The sequence below is a fragment of the Zalophus californianus genome, chromosome 10 (genome assembly GCF_009762305.2).
Source record: "Zalophus californianus isolate mZalCal1 chromosome 10, mZalCal1.pri.v2, whole genome shotgun sequence".
Taxonomy (NCBI): domain Eukaryota; kingdom Metazoa; phylum Chordata; class Mammalia; order Carnivora; family Otariidae; genus Zalophus; species Zalophus californianus.
The window spans coordinates 26,647,597-26,672,628 of record NC_045604.1 but is presented as its reverse complement, the minus strand read 5'-3'; the positions used below and the strand labels follow the sequence as shown (position 1 = coordinate 26,672,628).

Below are 25,032 nucleotides of genomic sequence, written 5' to 3'. Positions count from 1 at the left end.
CTTTCCCTTCGCTTCAGCTGCCTCATCTATAAAATGGGTCTTGTGGCCGCTGAAAATATCTGTGAAGTGCTGAGCTTGTTGCGATCACTCTGTGATTATCTTTCTGCTGATTTGGGCTGCAGCCGGCAAGTGGAAACCAGGGCCTTAGCGGCTCTTGTATTTCCACGGCATCAAAGACCTTGGAGCCCTCCCCCACTTAAAATTTTATCTCTGGGAGAAGAAGTAATAATTCACTCCGTGTGCAAATGGAAGAACTGAGACCTTGGGAAGGTGGGTGGTGTGTCCGGGCCGCACGGTAAATCAAAAGCCTCCAGATCTCTTTCCCTTGTACGGGGTTTTATAAACCATCCAGGTGTATGAAGCGCTTTGACAGTTTTAGAAAGTCACTGTGCTGAGGACCCTCGCAATCTGGTGTGTGTATTTTGACTCCCAATTTACAGATAGGAAAACTGAGGCTTAGAGAATTAGGACTTGCCCAGGATTGCATCCTGAATTTGCATCAGAGCTAGGGCTCCAACTCAAGACCCTCGGCCTCCAAATCCAGTTCTGTTTCCACTGTGCACGCAGAACTCTCACCTGGGCCCGTCTGGACCCCCTCTGCAATGATGTTTCCCTCCATAAAGTAGATCTGTTAGGGTGGATAGTCATGAGCCGGGAAGGAGAGGGTTAAATTCTTCCTAAGCGCCAGAGCTAGTTTTGAGCTAGGCGCCTCCAGTGACCCCATCATTGACCCCCACCTCCTGGGTCAGGGCAGCAGGCGGTGGGGGAAGGGAAACAGTGGCTCTGGTGGTCCAGTGGGGGCCGAGGGAGGGCCTGGGGGGGCCAGGGCAGGGAGGGGAAGCTCATCTCTCTTCCTCCTTGGACAAAGATGCCGGATGGCCTTTTGGTTTCCATAGGAAGTCCCCAAGGGTCCCTTGGGGTGGGCTGTCAGTCAGCGTGGCCACAGAGCACAGGCAGCTTTTAGAGACACTGGGACCCTGGGATGTATTCTTGATTAAGTGGGAACTGGGGTATTTTTACCAAGAAAGGCACCAGTAATAGAAAATGGAAAGAGCAAATCAATCTTGGGGCTGGATGTGACTTTGGTCTCAGTCTGTCCCTCATCCAGGAGGAAAGGACGACACAGGTGGCCCTCAAGCCATCATCTGTGGAATAAGGGGATGAGTCCCTGCTCATTTCCCTCCTCTCCCAGGTCCCGTCTGTTCTGTCTGTTCCCCAGTCCCCTGCCTTTGTTAGCTCAGACTTTCTGGTATATATAGAGCTTCTATTTGGACCCCTGTCGCCGCTGTGTCCTCTCCACATGGATGCTGAGAGAGGCCCAGAGCAGTAGGATGAGTCGCCCCGGTGTGGAGCGCAAGTCGGGGCAGATCTGTTCGGGAAACCACGTGTCAGCCCAGGGCTTTCCTTGAAACTGCCACCCTAAGAAGGACACTGGAGGAAAGGATTTCCGGGAAGGCCAAGGACCCGACTTTAAGGGAACCTAACCTCTTCCCCTCTCCCCCTCTTCCTGCCCCCAGATCCCTTTCCCTCCCTGCTCCTCCATACACCTGTCTCTGCCGGGCAGGTGGAAGCCTTTGATTGTTCCGGAGGCGAGGGAGGCATGGCGGGGAAGGCCTTCTAGCTGGTGGGGCAGGTCTGGCAGTGTCTGGCTCTGGCCTTTTCTAGACACTTCAATTAGTGATGTTAATTATGGCTTTGTGAGCATGGGGTTCTCCAAAGGCAGCCAGTCTCTAGCCCGCCGCTCCCCTGACGCCCACTCTGACATTAGTCCCCGGTCTGTGAGGGTGTGTTCATGCTCTTGCCTCTGCTCATCTGCAAGATTAAAGGTGCCAGGAAAGTATAAATTATTAGCAGCTTCATCTGCTCTATCTTTTTGTGTGTGTGTGTGTGTGTGTGGTGAAAGATGCAATAACAAAATTTATCGTTTTAACCATTTCTAATTGTATGGTTCGGGGGCAGGAAGTACATTCACGGTGTACATCCCACCGTCCCTCTCCGGAATTTTGCATCATCCCGAACTGCAATTCTGTCGCCATTAAACAACAGCTCGCCCTTCCCCCTCTCCCTGCCCCTGGTAACGTCTATTCTACTTTCTGTGTCTATGAGTTTAACTTTCCAAGTGCCTCCTATAAGCAGAATCAGATATCAGTCCTTTTGTGTCCGGCTTATTTCCCTTAGCATCATGTTTTCCAGGTTCGTCCACATTGTAGCATGTGTCAGAATTTGCTTCCTTTTAAGGCTGATAACAGTCTGACATATATATATACACATATATGTAAAATATATATTCTATCCACACACACACACCATACTTGATCCATTCATCCTTCCATAGACATTTGGGTTATTTCCACCTTTGGGCTGTTGTGAATAATGCTTATGAGCGTGGGTGTCCAGTATTCCTTCAAGACCCTGCTTTCAAATCTGTTGGGTATATTCCAAAAGTGGAATAGCTGGGTGATGCAGTTATTGTATGTTTAATTCTGGGCAGAACTGCCATATTGTTTTCCACGGCAGCCACACCGTGTTACATCCCGGCCAGCAACTGTCCACATCCTTGCATCCTCCATCTTTAAAAAAAAAAAAAAATTGGGGCGCCCGGGTGGCTCAGTTGGTTAAGCATCTGCCTTCAGCTCAGGTCGTGATCCCGGGGTCCTGGGATCGAGTCCTGCATCGACCTCCCTGCTCAGCGGGGAGTCTGCTTCTCCCTCTGCTGCTCCCCCTGCTCGAGCTCTTTCTCTCTCTCAAATAAAGAAATAAAATCTTGGGGCGCCTGGGTGGCTCAGTCGTTAAGCGTCTGCCTTCGGCTCAGGTCATGATCCCGGGGTCCTGGGATCGAGCCCCGCGTCGGGTTCCCTGCTCCGCGGGAAGCCTGCTTCTCCCTCTGCCACTCCCCCTGCTTGTGTTCCCTCTCTCGCTGTCTCTCTCTCTGTCAAATAAATAAATAAAATCTTTAAAAAAAAAAAAGAAATAAAATCTTTAAAAAATAAATTAAAAAATAAAAAATTCCATCATAGTGGGTGTGAAGTGGTATCTCATTGTAGTTCTTCCATCTTTTTAAGGGGAAGTCAAAGCCCTGAGAAATGCTGGGACAGGCCCTCTCTGTAGTAGAAGCAGTCAGATCCTGGGCGCAAGCTTCCGGGACCCCATCTTGGCCTCCACCCTCCATCTTGTACTTCCTTTGCTACTCTGTCCCCAGCCCATGAAGAGGAGGCAGGTGAGGTCCTGCTGCTGCCTTGCTCTGTCCGCTGATTGTCAGTGTGCTTTCCTTCCCATCTGTCGCAGGAACGGAATGGCTGTGACCCACCGGAGGTGTCTGGAAGGTGCATGACCTTGAGGGTGAGGAGAAGGTTTCAGTAATACGAAATTTCTTAAGAGTTGGACCATTTCAACCCTGTGCACTGGGTACAAATATTATGGTGTTGTCATTAGAGGGGAAGATGTGCAAACATTACAGTTGATCTTATAAAGTGTTTCCAATAATTTCTGATTTTTAGGAACATGAAAACTCCCTCGGATAGACTGTTAACGTGGGGGGGGGGATAGTATAAAACTTGCTTCTGAGCTCAATAGTGGAAAACAAAACTATGCATAGAAAAAAGATTGGATAGAAATCTGCCAAATTCTGATCAGTGGCCACCTCCAGATTGCCGGGAAATGGTGGCTTTCACATTTCTCTGTGTTATCCTAAATTTTGCAGATTTCCTACAATGAGCACACATTCCTTTTACATTCGGGAAAAAATGGTAAGAAAATAAGAATGAGTGCATCCATGCCTTAGGTGTATAGTTGCAAGGGACTTCGGAGCACACGGTTCTGCTCCATGCCGTGAAGTCAGGCTTGAATGGGAAGTGAAGGGAGCAGGTGTGGAGGCATGGGGGGAGGTGGCCTGGAGAGGTGGCCGGCAAACACAGAGGTGGTGGCTACAAGGGAGCTCAGGGGGTGCCTTCCTGAGTGCTGCCCCTTGTTTCCTTGGAAGATACCTGGTAGGACGCTGGCTTTGAATCATTTTACGTCTGCAAGTGGTATGGGGAGGCAGCATTGGGCACCCCCCTCCCCCCCCCCCCCCGCCCCATGCTTTGACCTGGTCTCGTGATGTAACTGGCAGGAGGGAGAGAGGCCTGCAAACCCGTGAAACCAGGGCGTCATCAGCCCCAAGTTTGCCTTTGACTTCCCTCACATCAGCTGAACTAGAACTTGCCTGGGTCCCTTGATCTGCATCATGGGAACAGCAGAAGTTGGGGGTGGAAGACAGGCAATTCTGGCTCTCATTAGGAGATGACTTTCCGTGGCTCTTTGAATCCTCGGGCCCGCAGCAGAGAAAACAGTAATTGCTTGGGCCGTTGCTTAAACCTTTTTAAGCCTCTGTCCCCTCATCAGTAAAACAGATTATAATAGTAACTATTTCATAGGATTGTTGAAAATTAAAAGAGCTCATCCCCAAAGATGACACTTAGCATGTTGTCTGCTCCCTTCCTATTGTCTGATTGAGATCTGGGTTCTGACACTGGACTGCTGGGCTCAGATCACCTCCGTCACTCAGCTTCTCCATCTGTAAAATGGGTGTACCCCAGATGGTTACTGTGAAGACTAAATAAACTAATGTAAGTGAAGGTGTCTCCAGCAGTGCTTCGCACATCGCAGAGGCTCAGTAAATGTTAGCTATGATCGGAGAGGGTCTTTAGCAGATCTGCACCAGCATGTCAGCCAGTTGGTGGTGGCTGGCATCTGCCAACTCATCCAATTGCCCCAGGAGTCCCATCTAATGGGTCAATGCCCATCACTTGTCAGATATTTTGAATATCCCCCTTATTATTTTATTGTTAGCACTGTGAGCTCGAGACGTCAGGATCCTTCCCAGAATCCTACCTCCTCCCACCCCTTTGCCAGATAGGACTCTTTGTTTGAGGTGGTCCGGCTTCCATTTCCAAAGGGTGCTGGTGCTGCCAGGTGGGGTCCCGGGCAGACTGGGGTGAAGGCTACCACGTGGGGATCGCTTGATGAGCATTTTGGATGAAATCAGAGACTCACTATCATACCCCTCTCCTCCCCTTGCTTCCCTGCCTTTTTGAAAAGGAGCCAAAGCCAAGAAAGAACAGCTACCCATAAATAAAGGGGACCACGAAAATAACAAAAAGAAAGAAGAAATCTTGCTTTTGTGGCAGGCTTGGCTGCCGATGGGGTAGATAATGGGAGAGGAAACACGGCCTTTGCAGAGAAAAAGAACGGAACACTTTGTTCGCTTGCAGAATGAATGCTGCTTAAGCAGGAGCTGCTGAATTGGGGTTTCTGATGAGTGAGCTTGTCTTGGGGGAGATGGTGGTGATTAGGTTTACCCCAGGCACAGGTGGCCACCCACCCGAAGCCTGGGGTGGGGGAAGGGGAGGCGATGGGGGAAGCGGCCGACCTGAGCCAGTGCACAAAGGTGAGGCGGGTGTGTCCAGGTCCGGCCCGTGGGCTCCCCTCCCCCACCACTGCAGTGCTGCAGGCACCTTGTTTCTCCATTTTCTGCTCAAGCTGGGGAGCTAGATGCTTGAGCAGCTCTGGAAGCCCCCAGAACTTCTCTCAAGGTGTTATCTACTGTGGAGCCTTGCGGGGAGGCACATCCCAGGGAGGAGAGGATAGGCCGAAGTGGATTTGCTGATTATTTGCATGCCGGCCTTCTGGGTACAAGGCTATCTTCCTGTCAACACTGCCTGGTTGGTGGCCTTCTTGGTGACCGGCATTTGTGAAATCCTCTTTGTTGTACGAACTACCCATCTCGATCACGGACCCATTTTTCTGCCCCTGCAGTGAGTGGCTGAGGCAGGAAGAGGGAAAAGAATCAGATATCTTTCCTGAGCCCCCCGGGATCTCAGGAGGCGGTGTGCAGGTGCCCACTTGGAGAGGGGGCTGTGGGCTTATGGATGTGGAGAGGCTGATATTTGAAATGACTTTTAAGAAGGGTGCTTGAAATCTATACTGGTTTGGGCTGAGCACTCTGCCTGGCGGAGGGTCCCTGGAGGCTCATTCATTCATTCATTCAACTGCAACAAGATGAAGTACCCATCTGCTTGGTGCTAGGCATCCTGCTGAGTTATTTCATATACACCGCTTATTTTTGTTTAAGGTTTTATTTTTTAAGGCATCTCTACACCCGACGTGGGGCTCGGACTCATGACCCCCAGATCAAGAGTTGCATGCTCTTCCAACTGAGCTAGCCAGGGGCCGCTCCTATACTTGCGTATTAATTCTCCAGCAACCATGGGAGTTGGGTCTTGTTGGCCCCCTTGACAGGTGAAGAATCTGAGCTATAAAGAGGTTAAGTCTCAGGCATCCACTGGGCTCCTCCGTGGAGCAGTGGGAACCGGGTGCATCTGCTTCTCACCCTCCAGCTTCAGATTCTGATGAGTGGTTCGGCTCGGCTTCCCGTATCGCCTCCTTACTCCTTGCCAGCACTCTATGGGCTGTATATTACTAGTCCATTTGTAGGTAAGCAAAGTAGAAGACTTCAAGAGTGGAGTGATTGGCCTGATCTGGCCACTTATGAGAGGGATGCTTGGGTTTGAACCGACTGCGTGAGGCTCCTGAGCCTCCATGTCACCCTATGCCATGAGAACTCTGTCCACGTGGCTTAGCCTTGACACCAAGCAAGAGCCGAGAGCTGCCCAGCCCACCCCGGCCCCAGTCGGGGGCATTCCTGGCCCAAATGAGACTTCACCCCGCCTGGTGGGTGAACCCGGTTGTGTTCAGGCCGGTCCCACTTGCCCCTGTCCCCTCCTGGGGTTGGCAGGGGACTGCAGGGGTTCGTAGGAACAACACTTCACCTGCTTGGGCTCTGGAGGAAATGAGGGAGCTCCTCAGGGCTGCAGAGCTGCTGTGTCGTCGGCTGGGGAAGGGCAGGCACGGTGGCATGGGGACGGTGGGGTTGCCTTGGCACAGTCGGGGCTCTTTCAGCCTGTCCGCACCACCTGGGGCCTTGGTGCCTGACCCAGGGTGGGCACCGGCCGGCGGAGATTCCAGGATAGCTGGTGACGGCCCAGGCAGGGTGCTGAGACAGGACCGAAGGGAGGGAGACCTACAGGGAGCAGATGGAGAAGGAGGAGGGTGACACACCTCACTGTCCTTTTGGTTGTGGGTCTTCTGCGTGTTTGGCCACGCAGGGGTGGGGGAGGCTTCCTTCCCCAAGGGTGATGGGGAGCGTTCAGGGAGCAAATTTCTCTTTTTTTAAGATTTTATTTATTTATTCATTTGACAGAGAGAGACTCAGCGAGAGAGGGAACACAAGCAGGGGGAGTGGCAGAGGGAGAAGCAGGCTTCCCCCGGAGCAGGGACCCCGATGTAGGGCTCGATCCCAGGACCCTGGGACCATGACTCCAGCCGAAGGCAGACAGACGCTTAACCGCTGAGCCACCCAGGTGCCCTTTTTTTTTTTTTTTTTGCTTTTTACAAACATCACATTGAGTCCTCTGAATAATTCTACAAGATAGTTATTATCTGTTCCAGTTTGGAGATGGAGAAGCGGAAACCTCCCCGTGGTCCCACAGCTATAACACCTAGTAGTATGCGATGGAGCCAGGCTTCAAACACAGGCCCGGGTGGCCACAAAAACCATTTTCTTTTGGCTGTGCCAAGCAGCACACTTCCTAGCAACGCCGGAGGGGCACCCCCGCCCTCCTGTCTCCCAGAGAGCTGGGGACCCGAGTCCCAGGTCGGCCGGGGAGAGAGGCAGCGTTGGGGGGGGGGGCGCATTCCTTCCTGCTTTAGGCCTCTCCCTCCTGCCTTCGCTGAGCTTCTGTTCTGTGCCAGGTTCTCTGAGTATCTGCTAGCTTCTAATCAAAGCAGGTATTGGGATCTCCATTTACACATGAAGAAACGAAATTATTGAGAGGTCAAGTCTTTTCTCCAAGTCCAGATCAGCCTTGATTTCTTTTGACTAATTCTTCCTTGGCCATGACTCAAGGCAAAACCAACTAGAATCCTGTGAGCGGGGAAGCCAGTGACAGATCTTCTGTGCTGGACTGGGGTCTGGTGTCTGGGGTAGAGGGAGAGAGACAGCGGATCAGCCTGCGGGAAAAGACCTTGCTTTGGGCATCGTGGAAGCCTGGCTTCAGTGGGCCCTTGGGGAAGACGGGGGAAATGAATGGCGAGCCCCTGACTTGGTGCCTACAAGCCAAGCAAGTGCTCTGCCCTTGAATGCTCTTTTGGCCTCTCCTTCCTTTGGTTCACATTCGGGGCTATCCCCAAAAGAAGGCCTTTGACAAGCCAGTCAGCCTCGGCTGCAGCATTTCTGCTGTGTGCTGGCCCTAGGCTGGGCCTGGCTGGTGCAGAAGACCAGACACGTTCCCCTGTCCAGGACATGGCCTTCGACCTGGTCACTGGGAGACAAGAACAGCACTGCAGGGCCCCCCTTGCACTGTGGGTGGGCTGGAGACAGTATGTAGTCCTAAAGGCAGGAGGGCCCCCAGAGAAGGGACTCCAGGAAACACCTGGTAAACTCTGTTTTACCCAGGACAGAGGGGCAGGCGTGCATCCCACTGGGAGCCTCCACAGCACTTGCAGTCTGTCCCTGCTGTCTTTTCCTGGCCTCTCCTCCTGGCCTAGGAGAAGACTCAGGTGCCTCAGAGACGTAGGGACAACCACGTGGGGTCATGGATGGGACCATCACAGCTCCAGTCTCTCCCTGGCTCCTTTAGTCTGCTGTGCCCTTGGACCGGGGCACAGCTCAAACTGGCAGCCGGTGGAACTCAGGCTGGATCTGGGCTTCTGGGCCGGAGGTTCCGGGGGAGGCTGCTGGCTCTCGCAGGCTGGAGGGCAGACGCTCGGTTGCTCACAGAGTTTCCACTGGCTGGTATCGGCTGCTCTGCCAGGTGAATACCATTTTGGCCTACCCAGCACAGCCCAGGGGCGGGGGGTATTGGCTGTGGCCCTCTCCCGAGCTGGGCTAGACCAGACCAGCACACACCCTGTATCGGGTACCCCTGGGGCCCGCAGAGGCTGGAGAGGGTGAGAGGGGCCTCTCAGGAAAGCTTTTCCCCAAGCCTGTAGCCAGTCCAGCTCCCAGCGCTGAGTAAACATCAGAGATAGGATCGGGCGTAGCCAGGAAGGGTGGCAGGGTGCGGCCTGGGAGAAGAATGGCAGGATGTGGCACCGGGGCACCGTTCTGGGCACCCACGCCTCGGGCTATTGTTCGGGGCTGCCTGAGGCTCGCCACCCTCTGGGGCTTTGAGAGGAAGTGACATTCCCCAGGGACTCAGGCCCTGCCCCACCCCCGCCGTGGGGCTCTCTCTCCCTGGCGGTGCCCTTTGGCATCACCCACTCGGCAAGCCTGGGAGTGGGAGCCTGCAGTAGAGTGTACGTTTGGTGTGGGCCCTGTGGGGAAGTGTGGTCATGGCCCTCCTCGGGGGGTCTGCCTGTCTGCTCAGGCTGTCTTCCTGTACCCCAGGGTCTGAGTCACCCGTCATGCTCCGATGACTGGAATTTATCTCTATCTGTATCTGCATCTAGATATTTGGGGGGGGGGAGGGGGCTGTCGTTATAGAGGGAGGAAGGGCTAAGGGTGAAAACTTCTTTGATTCCAGTCCAGCTGGGCCAGGTCGTTGGCTGATTGGGAGAGGAAGCGGCTGGTGATCTGTTTTGGGTAGAAGGGGGTCTGTGCGCGTGCGCCTGTGGGTGGGGGTCCGAGGGCCCAGGAGAGGGTTGGCTGCGGGGAGGAGAAAAGGGAGAGGACCCGCACCTGCAGTCAGCTTTGCCCTGGAAGAGCTGTGTTCGGAGCCGCTGGTGCCTCTCTGTGCCTTGTGCTGGGCACAGGGTTTGGGGGGCCTGGGGCCTCTCTGCCACCAGCTCACAGACTCAAGGCTCTGCCCCATCAGGGGTGAGGATGGCTTGAACCTTATCCCCCTATGAGGCCTTTGCCTCTTACGGATGCTCAGGTGAGAGATAAGGCCAAGAAGGAAGGCGGCAGGGGGCCTGGGGAGTGGGCACCCTAGAAGGGAAGGGCGGGCAGAGCAGGAGTGCTGATCCGTAGCCCAGCTGGTTCCGTGTCCCCATGTTCTGCCTCTAGCTCTGAAGCAGGACTGTTGAAACTGGTCCTCCCTGGGCCTCAGTTTCTCCATTTATAAAATACGAGTAAGGCTGGGCAAGAGGGAGAAGACGGGGTTCCCAGTAGCACGTCCACCTGGCTGGGCGGCTGACCCCAGTGTCCCGTGGGCTTGTGGCCTCTGACCAGGACCTGGGGGGAGCTGGGGGAGCCCAGTAACTCAGAGCTCCTGTGCGCCCGGGGTCCTTGGGCTTCTACGCCTCTGGAGAGAGGGGCAGGTGTGGCTGCTGACCTCAAGCCTCCTGAGAAACCACGTGGGTAAGGGAAGCATGGAGCATGCTTTTTGAGGAAAGGGTAAAGGAATGTGAGGGGTTTTTTAGTCTCGGAAAAGAAGAGACTTCAGGGAAGACTCCAATAGGCTCCAAAAGGTGTGGGAAGGTAAAGGCAAAGGGAAATGGACTGGCTTTGGTGGTGGGGGGTTTAAGTCGCTCCTAGGAAGAGCTTAGATGGAAGGAAGAGTCGGCTGAGTCCGGGTGGGTGTGGGCAGTGTGCCGCAGAGAGCAGCTTCTGGTGCGTAATAACAGACAGGGTCTGACTGATGATGGTTCAACTTACGGTTTTTTGACTCTGTGATGGTCAGGAAGCCATACGCATTCAGTAGAAACCATACTTGGAATTTTGATCTTTTCCCGGGCTGGCGGTTACGTGGTACAGTGCTCCCTCGTGATGCTGGGCGGCGGTGGCTCCAAGGCAGCCACGAGACACACAGTGACTGTGCCTGTCTTCCACGTTCAGGACAGTATTCGGTAAATTACATGAGATACTCAACACTTTTATACGATAGGCTTGGTTTAGATGATCTTGCCCACTGTAGGCTAGCGTAAGTGTTCGCGTTCAAGGTGGGCTAGGCTAAGCCCGAGCCGTTGGGTGGGTTAGGTGGAGTACATGCATTTTCGGCTTAACGATATTTTCAACTCACGATGGGTTTTTTGGGACATAACCCCATCATAAGTCGAGGAAGATTTGTAGTAGCTGTTTCTTTATTATGTGCCCAGATCTGCCTTGTGCTATTTTGCCAAACTGTATTATACTTGGATTATTGTATGACTATTTATTGAGCCCCTGCTGTGCTCCAGGCTCTGTGCTAGACTCGGGGGCTACATTGATGAGCAAAAACAGGTATGTTTCCACAATGCCGTGGGGTGTGGGTGGGTTCTCACGCTACTGGGCCAGTCAGAGATTAATGAAGCATGTAAGGGTATCTTTTCCAACTGTGGTAAGTGTACCCCAAAGGCCAAGTTTATGGTGTCCTAAGAATGTAAGACAGGCACATATTATAAAGTCTGGAGTGTTAGTGGAAGACTCATCCCTTTATTAGGTTTTCTTATTTTACTGAGGAGGAAATGAGTTCAGAGAGGTTAAGTCACTTGCTCCAGATGGCACAGCAATTGATTGGATCGAGTTGGCTTTTAGACGTGCCCAGGTCTGTCTCACCCCCGATAACTTTTCTCTCAACCACCTGACTCTAGGAGCATCCTGGGCTATATGACAACTTAATGGATACCCTCTGTTAATTCATCGTCACGGGCACTGGTGAGATAGGGATTCTTATACCCATTATACAAATGAGGAGACAGAAGAAGCTCAGAGTTAATTAACTTGCTTAAGGTCACACACATCAGAGCAGGAATTTGAATCCAGGTTGGGGAACCCAAAATTTGACCACCCACCATCATCCCCCAAATACCCCCTTGTCCTACCAACAGAGCCTGCAGAGGTGAAGCCACCCGTGCAGGGACATCAGCTGCAGAGTGGCAGAGCGGGGACTGCTCTGATATCAACTTCGTACCTGCCACCTGGTTCTCCTTTCTCTCCTCATTTAGTTTATCACATGCAGCTTTTGCTCTCCACTCAGAGAAGAGAGCAGCATGGTTAGGGTCCAGAGCCTGGCACTGACCCTCTCCGAGGGACTCCCATCTCTGGGGGCAGGGAAAGGGGCTGCTCTTTGGGCAGAGGCCTGTGCTCTAGGAACTCAGAAGGGAGGGAAGGAGCTGCCCAAGGACGCTCTTCCCCCCACCCCCCGAAACGTGAGACCCTGGGAGGAGCCCCTCAGGTCTAGGCTGTTACTTCTCCATCAGCAAATGGGTCCCGAGAGACCAACCGAGAGCCAGGGCCCAGTGCCCGAAGTTGAGGCAGACGCCTGTGGAAATGGAAGGGGCCTCGTCTGGGCAGCAGGATCTGGCAGGGTTATTTGGTGGGCACCACGCCCTGGTGAACAGACAGACACCTCCAAGCCAGCTTGGCTGGCCACTAGGAGTCCTTTTCTTTGTTGGGGGCGGGGGCTGTGCCAGAGGCTAGGATGAACCATTGGGAGCCCCAGGAGGCAAGCTCCCCAGTATAAAGATAATCCCCAGTGCCCAGCTGGAGGTACTCTTGGGGGTTAAGTGTGGGTAAAAAGGCCATCAGAGCTCAAAGGGAGATGTCCTAATGCAGCACTTTCCAACAGAAATACAACGCAAGCCTCATGCGTAATTTTAAATTCTCCAGTAACCGCATGAAGAAGTGTAAAAAGAAAACAAGTGAAAACAGTATTTTATTTAACTCCATGTATCCAAAACATTGTAATTTCAACATATAATCAATAACCATTTATTAATGAGCTAGGTTACATTCCGGTTTTCATCCTAAGCCTTGGAAACTGGGGTGCAGTTTACACTTCCATTTGCACGGGAACTGGCCGATTACCAGCTCCGTGACCGCAGGTGGTGAGTGGCCATGGTGGTGGGCATTGCAGTCCTAGACTTAATTGGGGCTGTTAATCACCTCCTCTGCCTTCCCCCTTCAGCCCGGGGTGGGGGTGGATGGTGGCTCAGCCTGTTGCCCTGGGGACGCAGCGGCCCGGACCACTGGGGCCTCGGGGCCCCGCGGACCGCTCCCGTGCGCCCTGCTGCGCCGCCGGGGTCTTGGGCTGCAATGGGAGAGAGGCTTTGAGGTAGGCGCTGGAAGCCCTGAAGTTGGGGACAGGATGGAGGCGAAAACCCCTTAGGACCCGAGTGGGGAGTGAGGAGGTGCCCTGGTGGCCTGCCCACGCCCGGCGGAGCGGTGGGTGTGGGACGAGGTGGCGCGGAGCGGCCGGGGGATCACAAGCGCACAGGCCCGCATTGTTCGCCTGTCACACTTCCTCTGGCTTTATTGCCTTTGTCCAACACCCTATTGTCTGGTTTCCTTTTGTCCCCCTTTCAGCCCCGCTGCCTTTTATTTTCCAGCCAGCCTGGTTGTTTTCATTTCTTTTGTCTGAAGTTCCTGAGAGGAAGGTTTTATTTTCAGCGGTTTGATTAATTCACAGCTTGAGCCCGGGGTTTGTTTGTTATGTAATTGCTGCCCTCAGCTTCGGGATAATACCCCCCTCCCCGCCCGCCCCGCCCCTACGCCCCCCCACGCCCCCCCCACCCCCGCCCGGGGCCTGGCGGGGCGCCCCTCCCTGTGCCCGGATGGGCCGAGCCGCCCGCTTCCTGGACACTGGCCAGGCCCCTGCGTGTTGAGAGGGGACCCCGGGGCCGGACCCCGGAGCCTCTTCTCCCGGGCCAGCGTTCTTCGGGTCCGGTCTGCCCCGCTCTCCTCACCGTGCAGTGCCCGTCCCGCGTCCCATGTTGGTCTCCAGGGCACCCCGCCTTTTGAAAGTGGCGGGAGAGGTCTGCTCTGGTTTAGATGGCATCAAATCAAATACACCTTATTCAACTATAATGTCCGTTCAGTTGTTTAATATAAAATAGTGCACATGGACTCCTGTATCCAGCACATGGCCTCACTCCTTATGTTACAAGAAACATTGTGTTGTAAGGAGTTGACATGATATACAATATACTACACCCGCAATTCAGTTTTAAGGGATGTTTTGCTATATCTGATTTTTACCTTACACCCTCCCCCGAAATGTAATGCCCGTGCAAAAATGTTTAAATTTTTATTTAACAGTGCTTCTCAAACTAGTGGGTATCAGAATCACCTGAAGGGTTTGTTAAAATAGATTCCTGCTCTATCCACAGAGTTTCTGATTTGCAAGTGACCCTTGACTAACTCCCACGCAAGCCGCCAGGCCATGCTTGGACTGTGGGTCCCTTGTAGGGACTGCATTTCTACCGTGTTTTAACAAGGGGTGCTTACTAGTGCCGCGAAACATTCTAAACAGGTAAATTTTAGCAATTCCTAGTCCTCAGAACTGCCCATTTTACAGATGAGGAGACAGGTGTGGAGAGGTTCAGTAACTAACCTAAGGTCACGTAGCGCGTGTAGGACCTAGAACTTGCTGCTGGGTGTCCCTACTGGTCTTGTCACAGTGACTTTGGATGGGGAGCAGGTGAGCTGGGGGCTACTGCTGCTTTGGCTGGGAGCCTGGCTTGACCACCAGCACTCGCCCCCCAGGATCCTTAGATTGCCTAGCTACTCCTGGTGTCCCAGGCAGTGGTGACGATGACACGGGGAGGGGGGGTGCTGGGGTGGCTGTGATGGGAGCAGTGGGTGCAAAGGCTGCTTACAGCAGGGATTGCAAATGCCTACAGGGGCCAATGAGAGAGACTCTAAATGAGGGACTCTAGCTAGCTAAAGGAAAACATCTTTCTTCAAGCCCTACATCTCAGCCCGTTATTTTCCTACTTTTGGTAGATACATGAATATAAAAAAAAAGTTCACTTTTATTTTTTTTCTAAGAGGAAGAAAAGGATATATATATATATATATATATATATAGGGTAGATGACACTTGGTTCCCCTTTTGGGGAGCAGTAGGGAGTGGTAGGGACTGAGGAAAACTGGCCTGTCCATAAGGAGCACCTTCTACTTAATTCCAGCCAGTTGTTGCCCCAGACCAACTTCAAGAGAAGTTCAAATCCAGATTATGTGATGTCTTGTGATTTTTATTTTATTTTATTTTATTTTTCTTTAGAGACTTTATTTATTTATTTGAGACAGAATGAGAGAGAGAGCACATGAGAGGGGGGAGGGTCAGAGGGAGAAGCAGACTCCCTGCCGAGCAGGGAGCCCGATGCGGGACTCGATCCAGGGACTCCAGGATCGTGACCTGAGCCGAAGGCAGTCGCTTAACCAACTGAGCCACCCAGGCGCCCTCGTGATTTTTAGTTAGCTAATTACAAACACACACACAGATACACATATATATGATTTTGACTTTGCTGGGCTCAGAAACTGCCAGTTGATAATCTCTGCCCTCCTTTGGTGGACCATTCAGCCAACCAGCTCCAACATGGCAGTAGGCAGGACCTGCTGAAGGCTGGGCCCAGTTGGCTGTAGACCTTCCCATTTAAGAAAAAAAAAAAAAGCACAGGACTGAAGAATATTTTTTTATTTTTTTCACTGTGGGTTCCAAATGGAAGTTTGCATTTGGTGAGGGTGGAGTTACCGTATCCACCATCGGTTTCCCTCTGCTCCTTCTCCCTCAGGATGTCCATGAGGAGCCCTGGCTCTGCCCAGCTGGCCCCAGATGGCGTGGGCACCATGGTGAACTGCACCGTCAAGTCCGAAGGGAAGAAGGAGCCCTGCCATGAGGCCCTCCAGGGCTCGGCCACCACAGCTGAACCCCAGCCCGGAGACCCAGCCCGGGCTCCCCAGGACGGTGCTGACTCCCAAGCTCCAGCCCAGGTGCCCGGCACTTTCCCCGGGGCTCCTGGGTCAGTGTCCCCGCTTTGCCTCCATAGGCCACACCCACGTGCCATACCTGGCCTCTCCTTGAGGCTGGGCGGGCACGCCACTTCCCAAGCTGGGCAGACGGGAGGCAGCACCGGCTGTCTTGGGCAAGACTTCGGTGGCTGGGGAGGGGCTGCCAAGTTCAGTCAGGCCACCTGTCTGAGTGGTACGTGGCCTCACTCCTGTGCTTGCTCACCCGTGTGTGACCAGTCCTTACCTCTGAGGACTAGTTGGAGAGACAGGATATATCTGCTCAGAGTTTATCTACCATATGATTTGAGAAAATCAGCCTTATTACCCAAGCCTGAGATCAACCACTGTTAAAGACAATACAGTTCCTCATCCTTAAGATGAAGGCGTTCTGAACATGAGCAGGAAGGATTCTTGCAGTTCTTAAAAATCCTGATTCCATGCAAGAGCTGCAAAAAGGGTAATATGTAACTAAAACCAAATGAATGAAAACGAGAATTTTAGGGCCCTGAGGAAGGATCCAGCCTGGAGGGGTCTATGGAAGGGGTTAGGGGGTTGGGGTAGTGATGAGCGAGACTTCTGGAGGAGTAGGGCCCCGAATTAAGCCTTAAAGAATGGAGAGGACTCTGGTGAGGAGAATTGAGGGTGGTGGTGTCCTAAGGAGGGGGGGGGGGTCCCAGGAGACCCCCACCCAGCTGCAGATACGGCTGTGTGCAAGGAAGTAATGATTAATAGCTCGATAGCCTCGACTGTGGCGGCGAACCTCACTCACGTGCATTCACTTCCTTGATCCCAGCAACAATCCTGACAGGGGAGGTGTTAATATTTCCATTTTCAGAAGAGGGAAGTAAGTCAGGTTCAGAGAAGTTCAGAGTCTCATGTGGGATCAAGCGCCTCGTGAGTCACTGAGCCGGGACTGAAATCCAGGTCTCTGGTCTGCAAACCTTTTGTGCCTTCGCTATATCCAGCAAAGCCAGAGCAAAGGTTGGGAAGGTGGCGGGGGGGCCCTACCTGGGGGGCTGGGTGTGTGTCCCCGGGCTACTCGGTTCCCCCTGCAGTCTGCCCCCTTCCCTTGAGGGTGACAGTGATATTCAGTGCGTATTGTAGGATTGCAGCTCCCCTGAGAGCAATGGGTCCCCGGAACCCAAGAGAATGGGAGCTTCTGAGGCCGCCTCTGGAAGCCAGGAGAAGCTAGACTTCAACCAACATTTAAAAGAAGGTAAGATGTCTAGGGGTGCCTGGGTGGCTCAGTCGTTAAGCGTCTGCCTTCGGCTTGGGTCGTGATCCCAGGGTCCTGGGATTGAGTCCTGAATTGGGCTCCCTGCTCAGTGGGGAGTCTGCTGCTCCCTCTGCCCCGCCCCCTGCTCGTGCACACTCTCTCTCTCTTGCTCTCAAATAAAATCTTGGGGGGAAAAAATAAAAAAGCAAGGTAAGATGTCTGCCCTGGTCGGAGGCGGGCGTGGGGTGGGAGGTGCTAGGACTTCTGCTCTTCATCCCTTTGGTATCTTCTAGTCGTGCCGGCCATCGAGAAGCTGCTGTCCAGTGACTGGAAGGAGAGGTTTCTGGGAAGGAGCTCTGTGGAAACCAAAGATGTCAAAGGTGAAGGCCCATGTGGGTCGGCAGGGGAGGATGTCTGAACCCTTTCCCTTCTCCCAGCCGGGCCATGTGGTCTGGACCTGTACAGCAGTCTGGGGGGCTCTTAGTCCCCTCCTACCTGGCCTCTTGGCAGGAGAGTCCTGGTGGGAATCACTTCCATTCCACGAGTATGGATTTGGACTCTTTTTTTTTTTTTTTTTAAGATTTTATTTATTTGACAGAGAGATAGAGCACAAGTAGGCAGAGTGGCAGGCAGAGGGAGAGGGAGAAGCAGGCTCTCCACTGAGCAGGGAGCCTGATGTGGGGCTCGATCTCAGGACCCCAGGATCATGACCTGAGCCAAAGGCAGCCCGCCCAACCGACTGAACCACCCAGGCGCACCTGAATTTGAACTCATACAGGGACCCTTGTGACCTCAGGCAGGTCACTGCCACTTCCCAGATCTAACTGTATCTAACTATATCAAATGAGCTGGACATGCCCTTTCACTGCTGAAAATTAATTCTAGGCCACCGGGACCTCACTAAGTGAATTCAAGGGCTGCTGCTTGGTTCGTGAGCGTGGCTGTTTTCCCAGTGTGGTCGGTCACACCCCCAGGGGGAGCTTTAAGACCGTACCAATGCCCAGGCTCTACTCCACCTGCTGAATGTGAACCCCAGGGGCTGGGGGCCTGGGTCTGTGTATTTATCAAAGGCTCCCTGAGTGATTCTGAGGCAAGTGGCCTGCAGCCTGGCCCCGCTGCATCTGTCATGAGCTCAGCAGGAGGGCAGGAAGCAGTGGCTGTTTTGGGCGAGGGCCGTGTGCCAGATTCTGGACTAAGCCTTACCTTCATTATCTTAGCCTCACAGCACCCCTGTGAAGGGACCGTTTTTGTGCTCATTGATAGACTAAAAAAACCGAAGTGCAGAGAAGTTGGTTACTTGTCCCACAGCCCCGGGACAACCTCCTGTGGGATATCCACGCTGACCCTGCGGCTCAGGGCACTCGAGGACCTCTGAGAAGCGGTGTGGGACTGAGATGTCCCACTGTCGACATTTCCAGGGGCTGGAAGTAGCGGATGGGGACCTTGTAGGGCAGGTGGTTGTCAGACAGCAAGCAAGCCCCCTCTGGGGCAAGGATCATGTCTCCATCCTCCGTCCCTCGGCCCCTAACAGGGGCCTGGGAGGTAGCAATTGCCCAATGAACATCAGATGGGTGGGTGGATGTGTGTCTGGACAGATGGACAGAAAAACAGTTCTCACCGGTGGCCGTTTCATCGTGGAGCAGGGACCCAGGAGAGCCTGGCAGAGAAGGAGCTCCAGCTCCTGGTCATGATCCACCAACTGTCCACGCTGCGGGACCAGCTCCTGACGGCGCACTCGGAGCAGAAGAACATGGCTGCCATGCTGTTTGAGAAGCAGCAGCAGCAGATGGAGCTGGCCCGGCAGCAGCAGGAGCAGGTAGGTCCCGCTGGGTGTCCGGCTGCCTTGCCTAGGGGAGAGGGGGTCTATCGGGGCCTGGAGGGGAGCACTGCGGGGGCAGACCTGGTAGTGCAGGCCGAGCGAGGCTGGGCAGGGGGGCAGGCCCGGGAGGGGCCGTCGGCAGGGGCCCCAGGCTGGCTGTGACTCGGCCCTGTGGGGGGCCAGGGAGTGGAAGGGGCCTGCGGGGCTCTGCATGGGAGCACTCGCCTCACCTCCTGCCGCGGCCTCAGAGGAGCGTGAGCTCCCTGCAAAGGGAGACCGTACTCTGAAGGTGGACTGTCCTGGTGCTTGCCCCACCCAGGGCATGGTGTGCACTGGTAGGGAGGGCACGGCACAGTGGGCCCCGGACTGGGGCTAATGTCTGTGCCCCCCTCTCCCTGCTCTTTCCTGCTGCCAGATCGCCAAACAGCAGCAGCAGCTGATTCAGCAGCAACATAAGATCAACCTCCTCCAGCAGCAGATCCAGGTAAAGAGGGGGGTGGCCAGAGGCACAGCGGGTGATGCCAGGGATGGAGGGATGGGGTGCGGATTAAGCAGAATCACTTGGGCATGGCCCCGAGGAGGGGGCTCATTTCTGCTCTGGTCCCGTGCCCCCGTTGTCTTCCTCTGCTTTAAAGGAGGGGCCAGAGTATCTTCATCCCCAACTGGGGCTGAGCTGAGGGCAGGTAGTGGGAAGTGATGTGGGGTCTGGTGGAGCCTTTTGAAGACTGGTCCTGTACTGGTCTGCATGCCTCCCGTGTCTGGATGCCCGCGCTGTGTCCTGGGCTGAGCTGTGTGGGCCCCCAGGGACTCACACAGGGTTTCTTTGCTCTCAGCAGGTCAACATGCCTTATGTCATGATCCCGGCCTTCCCGCCAAGCCACCAGCCTCTACCTGTCACCCCCGATTCCCAGCTGGCCTTGCCCATTCAGCCCATCCCCTGCAAACCAGGTGAGTGTGGGTGGGGGTGCAGCAGCTAGCGGAGGCTGTCCTAAGGTCCCAGAAGGAGCCCCGGACCGTGCTCATGCAATCCTTTACCATGTGGCCTTCCTGGGCCTCGCTTCTGGATTTGTCCAGTGGAAGAAGAATCCCTTCTTTCTGAACTTTACTGGGAGAATGAACAGCAATAGCACTTGAACACCGTGAAGTACTTGGCAGACGTAAGCGGATGTGGCCACTTTAGATGCAGTGTCCCCAGCTCTGGTCCCTTTAGTGGCCCAGAATAGTAACATCTTGGACATTCACTGAGGTGTCTACATTTCCCAGACTCTCACTGTTGTCTCTAACCCAACCGTGCCCCTTCTGCCCCGCCACTGAAATTCAGCGAACACAGACTGAGCACCAACCACCTGTCAGACGTTGTGTTGTCAGGTGGCCACGGGGTGGGGGGAGGGGTGATGATAAAAATGGACGCTGAGCTCCAGGAATTTACGGTCTGGGCAGGGAGAAAGGATGCCAGAAACTGGGGAATCTGGGAAGCTTTCTAAGGAGGTCAGAAATTAGTTGGGGCCCAGGAGGTAGACTGGGAGGGTGAAGCTGGGAGCTGAGGGTGGAAGGCAGTCTGAGGCAGAGGGCCTGGAGCCTGCGGCCAGAAGCTGCAGGGGGTTGGAGTTGAGGGGAGCACATGACTGGGTGGTCGTGGGACAGGCTGGCGAGGGAATTTATTTAGTAGAATGTAGACATGCTTGAACGATTGAACGGAGGGTGTGTTGTCATACCGACTGTGGGTGATGGGGAACAGAGAGGGTCGGGGTACCAGCTGGAGCGGGGACCGGTGGGGGGCTGCTGAGGGACTTCTGGGGACAGCAATGACAGCCTGCACTCAGGCAGCGGTGGTGGGACAGAAGCACAGCTAGAGTATGTAGTCCGTGATCATGGGTTCCTGGTGAAGGGTCGTGGGACAGGGCAGGCACGTTGCCCATAGCTGCCCCAGGAGTGGGGACAGCTTTTAGGTCGAGCCCCTCTGGTCCACCCTCCCTGTTCCGTGTGTGAGAGCAGGCGGGTGAGTTCCTGTGGGCCTGCCACCAAGGCCTGTGGGCTATGGGCACAGTTCGTGGGTCACGGACTCTGCTCCTGCCTCATTCTATACCAGGCACTCTGGATGGGGGGGGGGTGGCGCAAAGGACTGAAAAAGTTAGGTCCTGCCTTCCAGAAAGTTTCCACCTGGGGAGGTAGGGAGACTAGGAAGGGGGAGCAGGCCAGCAGCACAAACCCGCTGCAGCTCCAGGTGAATAGGGCTGCTGGAGTGAGGAGGGCAGGGCCTGGTGGGGGCATTGGGGTGCATGAGCCCATGCGTTCTGGACAAGGGAGGCAGGAAACAAGCTGTGGAAGACCTCAACTGGCCAGACTGCCACCCACTTCGTTGGTTCCAGAATCCTAGCAACCACGGGGCCCAGAGGCTTCCAGAGGGCCCTTCCCCAAGCTGAGTGCATAGTGCCTCTCCTTAGCTCACAAGCCCTAGATGGTGCCCTGTCGCCTACAGTACGGAGTCCACAAACTCCCAAGGTTGCCTGTCACGGCCAGTCTCCTTTTCCACACCTTGGGTCTCACCTCAGTGCTCGCCCTCCGCCTGCCCGCCCATAGCCACGAGCCCACCACCTCTTGCCGCTCTCCCCGGGAAGCCTGCTCCGGCGCCCCCAGCTGGAACCAGGTTCTCCGGCATGCTACCCATGCAGTCTGTATCCCTCTTGGCCATGTGGTTAGTGATTTGTGTCCGCGGCTTAGCTCTCCACCTGAACGGCCAGCTCCGTGCTGCTGGGCTGGGTTGAGGGCGAGTGAGGTGGGCCTGGTAGGATGGAGAATGGAGAAGGTGGGTGCCACATAAAGGGGAAAGGATGGGCTATGGAGTCTCGAGGACCTGGGTTCACAGGTCCTTGTTTCCATTTCTGAGCTATGTATGTGGGCAACCCGTTTTTCATCTGCGTAGTCTCCGTTTCTCTGCAAAATGGGGTGATGTACCAAGCACCTGTTGTATGCCACCCACTAGGGATTATTGTGAGCTACTTCAGGAGACGGGCTAACACGCAGGGAGCAGCTTTCATACCCTGCACGTAGTAGGTATGGAACACAAGTATCCGTAGAGTGAGCAGAGGTGTACCTGGCTTCAGGTCACCATTGGGTTGGAACCCGAGGTTCTGTGGGTTGGAAAGGGCAGGAAAAAGGTGAAGATGTGGACCAGCGGGGGATGAGGGCATGGGAAGCCTTCGCACTCTGGGGCTGGGGAAAGCCGTGGCTGGAAGCCGACTGGGCCAGCTTCGAGCTTCTGTCCCCTTGATGCTGCTGGGACCTCGTCAAGCAGGCTGTCTGCTGTTCTGTGCTCATCCAGGACTTTTCTCCTTGCCGCCTTTTCCGTAGTGGAGTACCCCCTGCCGCTGCTGCACAGTCCCCCTGCCCCCGTGGTGAAGAGGCCCGGGGCCATGGCTGCCCACCACCCCCTGCAGGTACTGCCCTACCCCTCGCCTGGGATGGCTGGGGCTGCCTGCCTCGCGGGTGGTGGGGCCCTCTGTCCCTGTTCACCTGTTCCTGCCGGCTCCTTGTCTGTTCCCGGTACGCCTGTCTTTCTCGCTGTTACCACGTGTCCCCTCTGTCCCTCCGTGTGTGTGTGTGTCGGGGGGGGGGGTCTCCTTTGGTGTCTCTCTCGGCCTCTGATCTCTGGGTCTCCCTCAGGAGCCCTCCCAGCCCCTGAACCTCACGGCCAAGCCCAAGGCCCCCGAGCTGCCCAATGCCTCCAGCTCCCCCAGCCTGAAGATGAACAACTGTGGACCCCGCCCCCCCAGCCATGGGGCCCCCACGCGGGACCTGCAGGCCAGCCCACCCAGCCTGCCACTGGGTAAGCTTCCTGCCAGCAGGGCGTCCTATGACCGTGGGCATGTCCTTCCCTTCTATGGGTTACAGGTTTCTGGAAAACAAGGGTCAGACCTGCTGTCTTTGGCCTCTTTGTTACCACACTTAGTGCCTCAGAAGCTCCCTTACCTCCTGTCCCCCACCAGATCTGACTGGGCACCCCCACGTCAGGGATCCAGGCCACGGGAGTTGCACAATTTCAGGGAGTGCGAGTCTGCATTCCAGTCTGTTGGCACACGGGGAAACAGCCAGTGTAAACAGCGCCCCCTTGGGGATGTGCAGTGCAGAGGGGATGCCAACCCCGGTGAAGAGGGTTACCCCCTCTGTGAACCCTCAGCCTCCCCCCTTCTCCCACAGGCTTCCTTGGTGAAGGGGACGCTGTCACCAAAGCCATTCAGGATGCTCGACAGCTGCTGCATGGCCACAGTGGGGCGTTAGAGAACTCCCCCAACACTCCCTTCCGCAAGGTATGGGCCCCCCACTCCCCTGCACCGGGGCGCAGGGCACGGACAACAGACGGCGGCTGGGGTGGAAGACTCAAGTCTGAGGCCACCAGAGGGAGGGGTGGAGGGAGGGCAGTGGGGTGATGCAGAGAGGCCGATGTAGATTTCCTCTGTCATCCTCAGGACCTCATCAGCCTGGACACGTCCCCCGCCAAGGAGCGGCTGGAGGAGAGTTGTGTGCATCCCCTGGAAGAAGCCATGTTGGGCTGCGACATGGACGGTGAGGACCCCGGTCTGTGGTGGGCAGGAGGGCCCGCCTCTGCTTCCCACGGGGACCAGGGTGGGTCAGGTCGTGTCTCTCCCTGATGCTTTTTCTCCCAAAGTCTGTCTCTGGAATCCCCTCGACAGTCCCCCGGCTGGGCCTCTGCGGAGGTCTGTGCTGCTGGTTGGTTGTCCACTGGCGGCTGTGGGAGCCCCGCCATCGCCCCCTAGTGGTCAAGTAGGAGATGACTGCCAGCCGCGGAGGCCTCTCCTTCCTTACCCCAGAGGAGCCGCCCCGCCTGGCTGACTCCACCCCTGTCCCCCAGGCTCCCGCCACTTTCCTGAGTCCCGCAGCAGCAGCCACATCAAGAGGCCCATGAATGCCTTCATGGTGTGGGCCAAGGACGAGCGGCGGAAGATCCTCCAAGCCTTCCCAGACATGCACAACTCGAGCATCAGCAAGATCCTGGGTAAGGGCCAGTGGTGGGGTGTCTGGGAGCTCTCCGGGCTCCAGGAGACAGCTGTCAGGATGATGACCTTCAGAGGAGTCTAGGGTACAGGGGTCAGGCTGGATGTGCGGAGGCTGGGTCCTGGGGTCTTTGTATCATTGTAGGGCTCTTTGGTTAGCACCTGCACCTAAGAACTCAGGCGTGTGTGCGTGCATGCATTCTTTAGCCCCTGGTCTCTCCCTAACCTATTCTGCTGTTGGTCCAGACCCTTGGAACTCTGGCTCTGGCAAGAAAAAGGAAGGACTGGTGTTCTTGGGCTATTGTTAGAAAGGTTTTATATATATATATATATATAATTTTTAAAACGTTAATTTAATCTCTACACCCAACATGGGGCTCAGACTCACAAACAAGAGTCAGACGCTCTTCCGACTGAGCCAGCCATTGCCCCAGTAGAAAGGTTTTTTTTAAAAAATTCTATGTCCTGGCTGGAGGTCAAGGAGGGATGTAGGGCAGGTGGGGCTAGAAGTTGGCAGTTGTCTTCAAGATGGAGGCTCTTGTCTCTTGTCAACCGAGACAGTTGACAAGGTATTTTGTCTTAAGCAGGAGGCTGGGGGGTGGGGGGGGGGGCTGTCTGTTGTTGGAGGCCTGGGGTTGGCTGTTCTTTTGTTTATGCAAATCATGCAGACCAGAGGCCTCCCAGAAGTTGCTGGGTAGTTCGGGACGTGGTTGCTCAGTGTATAGACACCCAGACACATGCCAACTTCATTCATTCATTTGCTCCACGGACCTCCAACGAGCCCCTGTGTTGGGTCAGGTCCTTGCCAAATGTCGGCACATAGATCACCTCATGGACTCACCTGGGGACCCAAGTCTTGGGGCCTGCAGGGGGGCTGGGGATGGTGGGCAAAAGCCCGCACTGACCGCCCACCCCGGGGGCTGGGCCAGGCTCCCGCTGGAAGTCCATGACCAACCAGGAGAAGCAGCCGTACTACGAGGAGCAGGCGAGGCTGAGCCGGCAGCACCTGGAGAAGTACCCCGACTACAAGTACAAGCCCCGGCCCAAGCGCACCTGCATCGTGGAGGGCAAGCGGCTGCGGGTGGGCGAGTACAAAGCGCTGATGAGGACCCGGCGCCAGGACGCCCGCCAGAGCTACGTGACCCCGTGAGTCGTGCCTCCCCGGGTGGTGGGGACCACGCTCACGTCCCTGCGCCGTGCGTGCTGATGGTGGTGTGTGGCAGCCTTCGTCGGGGTCTCCGGGGGTGCTGTCTGGCCTGGAGTGCACGTGTGCGTGGGTGTCATGTGTGGCTCC

The 25,032-nt window shown here is 55.2% G+C and overlaps 1 protein-coding gene across 10 annotated transcripts in view; it reads left to right on the top strand.

Moving 5' to 3' along the window:
• The window catches only part of SOX13 (SRY-box transcription factor 13), a 46,543-nt gene that overhangs the window by 19,118 nt on the left and 2,393 nt on the right, over window positions 1-25,032 (top strand). For 5 of the 10 annotated variants that reach the window (XM_035722252.1, XM_035722253.1, XM_035722255.1 and 2 more), the window contains exons 2-13: window positions 15,475-15,673; window positions 16,796-16,907; window positions 17,201-17,287; window positions 18,503-18,723; window positions 19,142-19,210; window positions 19,560-19,674; window positions 22,078-22,163; window positions 22,390-22,552; window positions 22,924-23,033; window positions 23,193-23,289; window positions 23,597-23,740; window positions 24,668-24,884. In XM_035722252.1, the coding sequence (XP_035578145.1) occupies window positions 15,476-15,673; window positions 16,796-16,907; window positions 17,201-17,287; window positions 18,503-18,723; window positions 19,142-19,210; window positions 19,560-19,674; window positions 22,078-22,163; window positions 22,390-22,552; window positions 22,924-23,033; window positions 23,193-23,289; window positions 23,597-23,740; window positions 24,668-24,884 (1,619 nt within the window). In that variant the 5' untranslated portion in view covers window position 15,475. Of the gene's footprint in view, window positions 1-3,285; window positions 3,340-9,565; window positions 9,912-15,474; window positions 15,674-16,795; window positions 16,908-17,200; window positions 17,288-18,502; window positions 18,724-19,141; window positions 19,211-19,559; window positions 19,675-22,077; window positions 22,164-22,389; window positions 22,553-22,923; window positions 23,034-23,192; window positions 23,290-23,596; window positions 23,741-24,667; window positions 24,885-25,032 lie in introns of those variants that run through there. The other 5 variants (XM_035722254.1, XM_035722251.1, XM_035722249.1 and 2 more) reach the window with 5 other exon arrangements.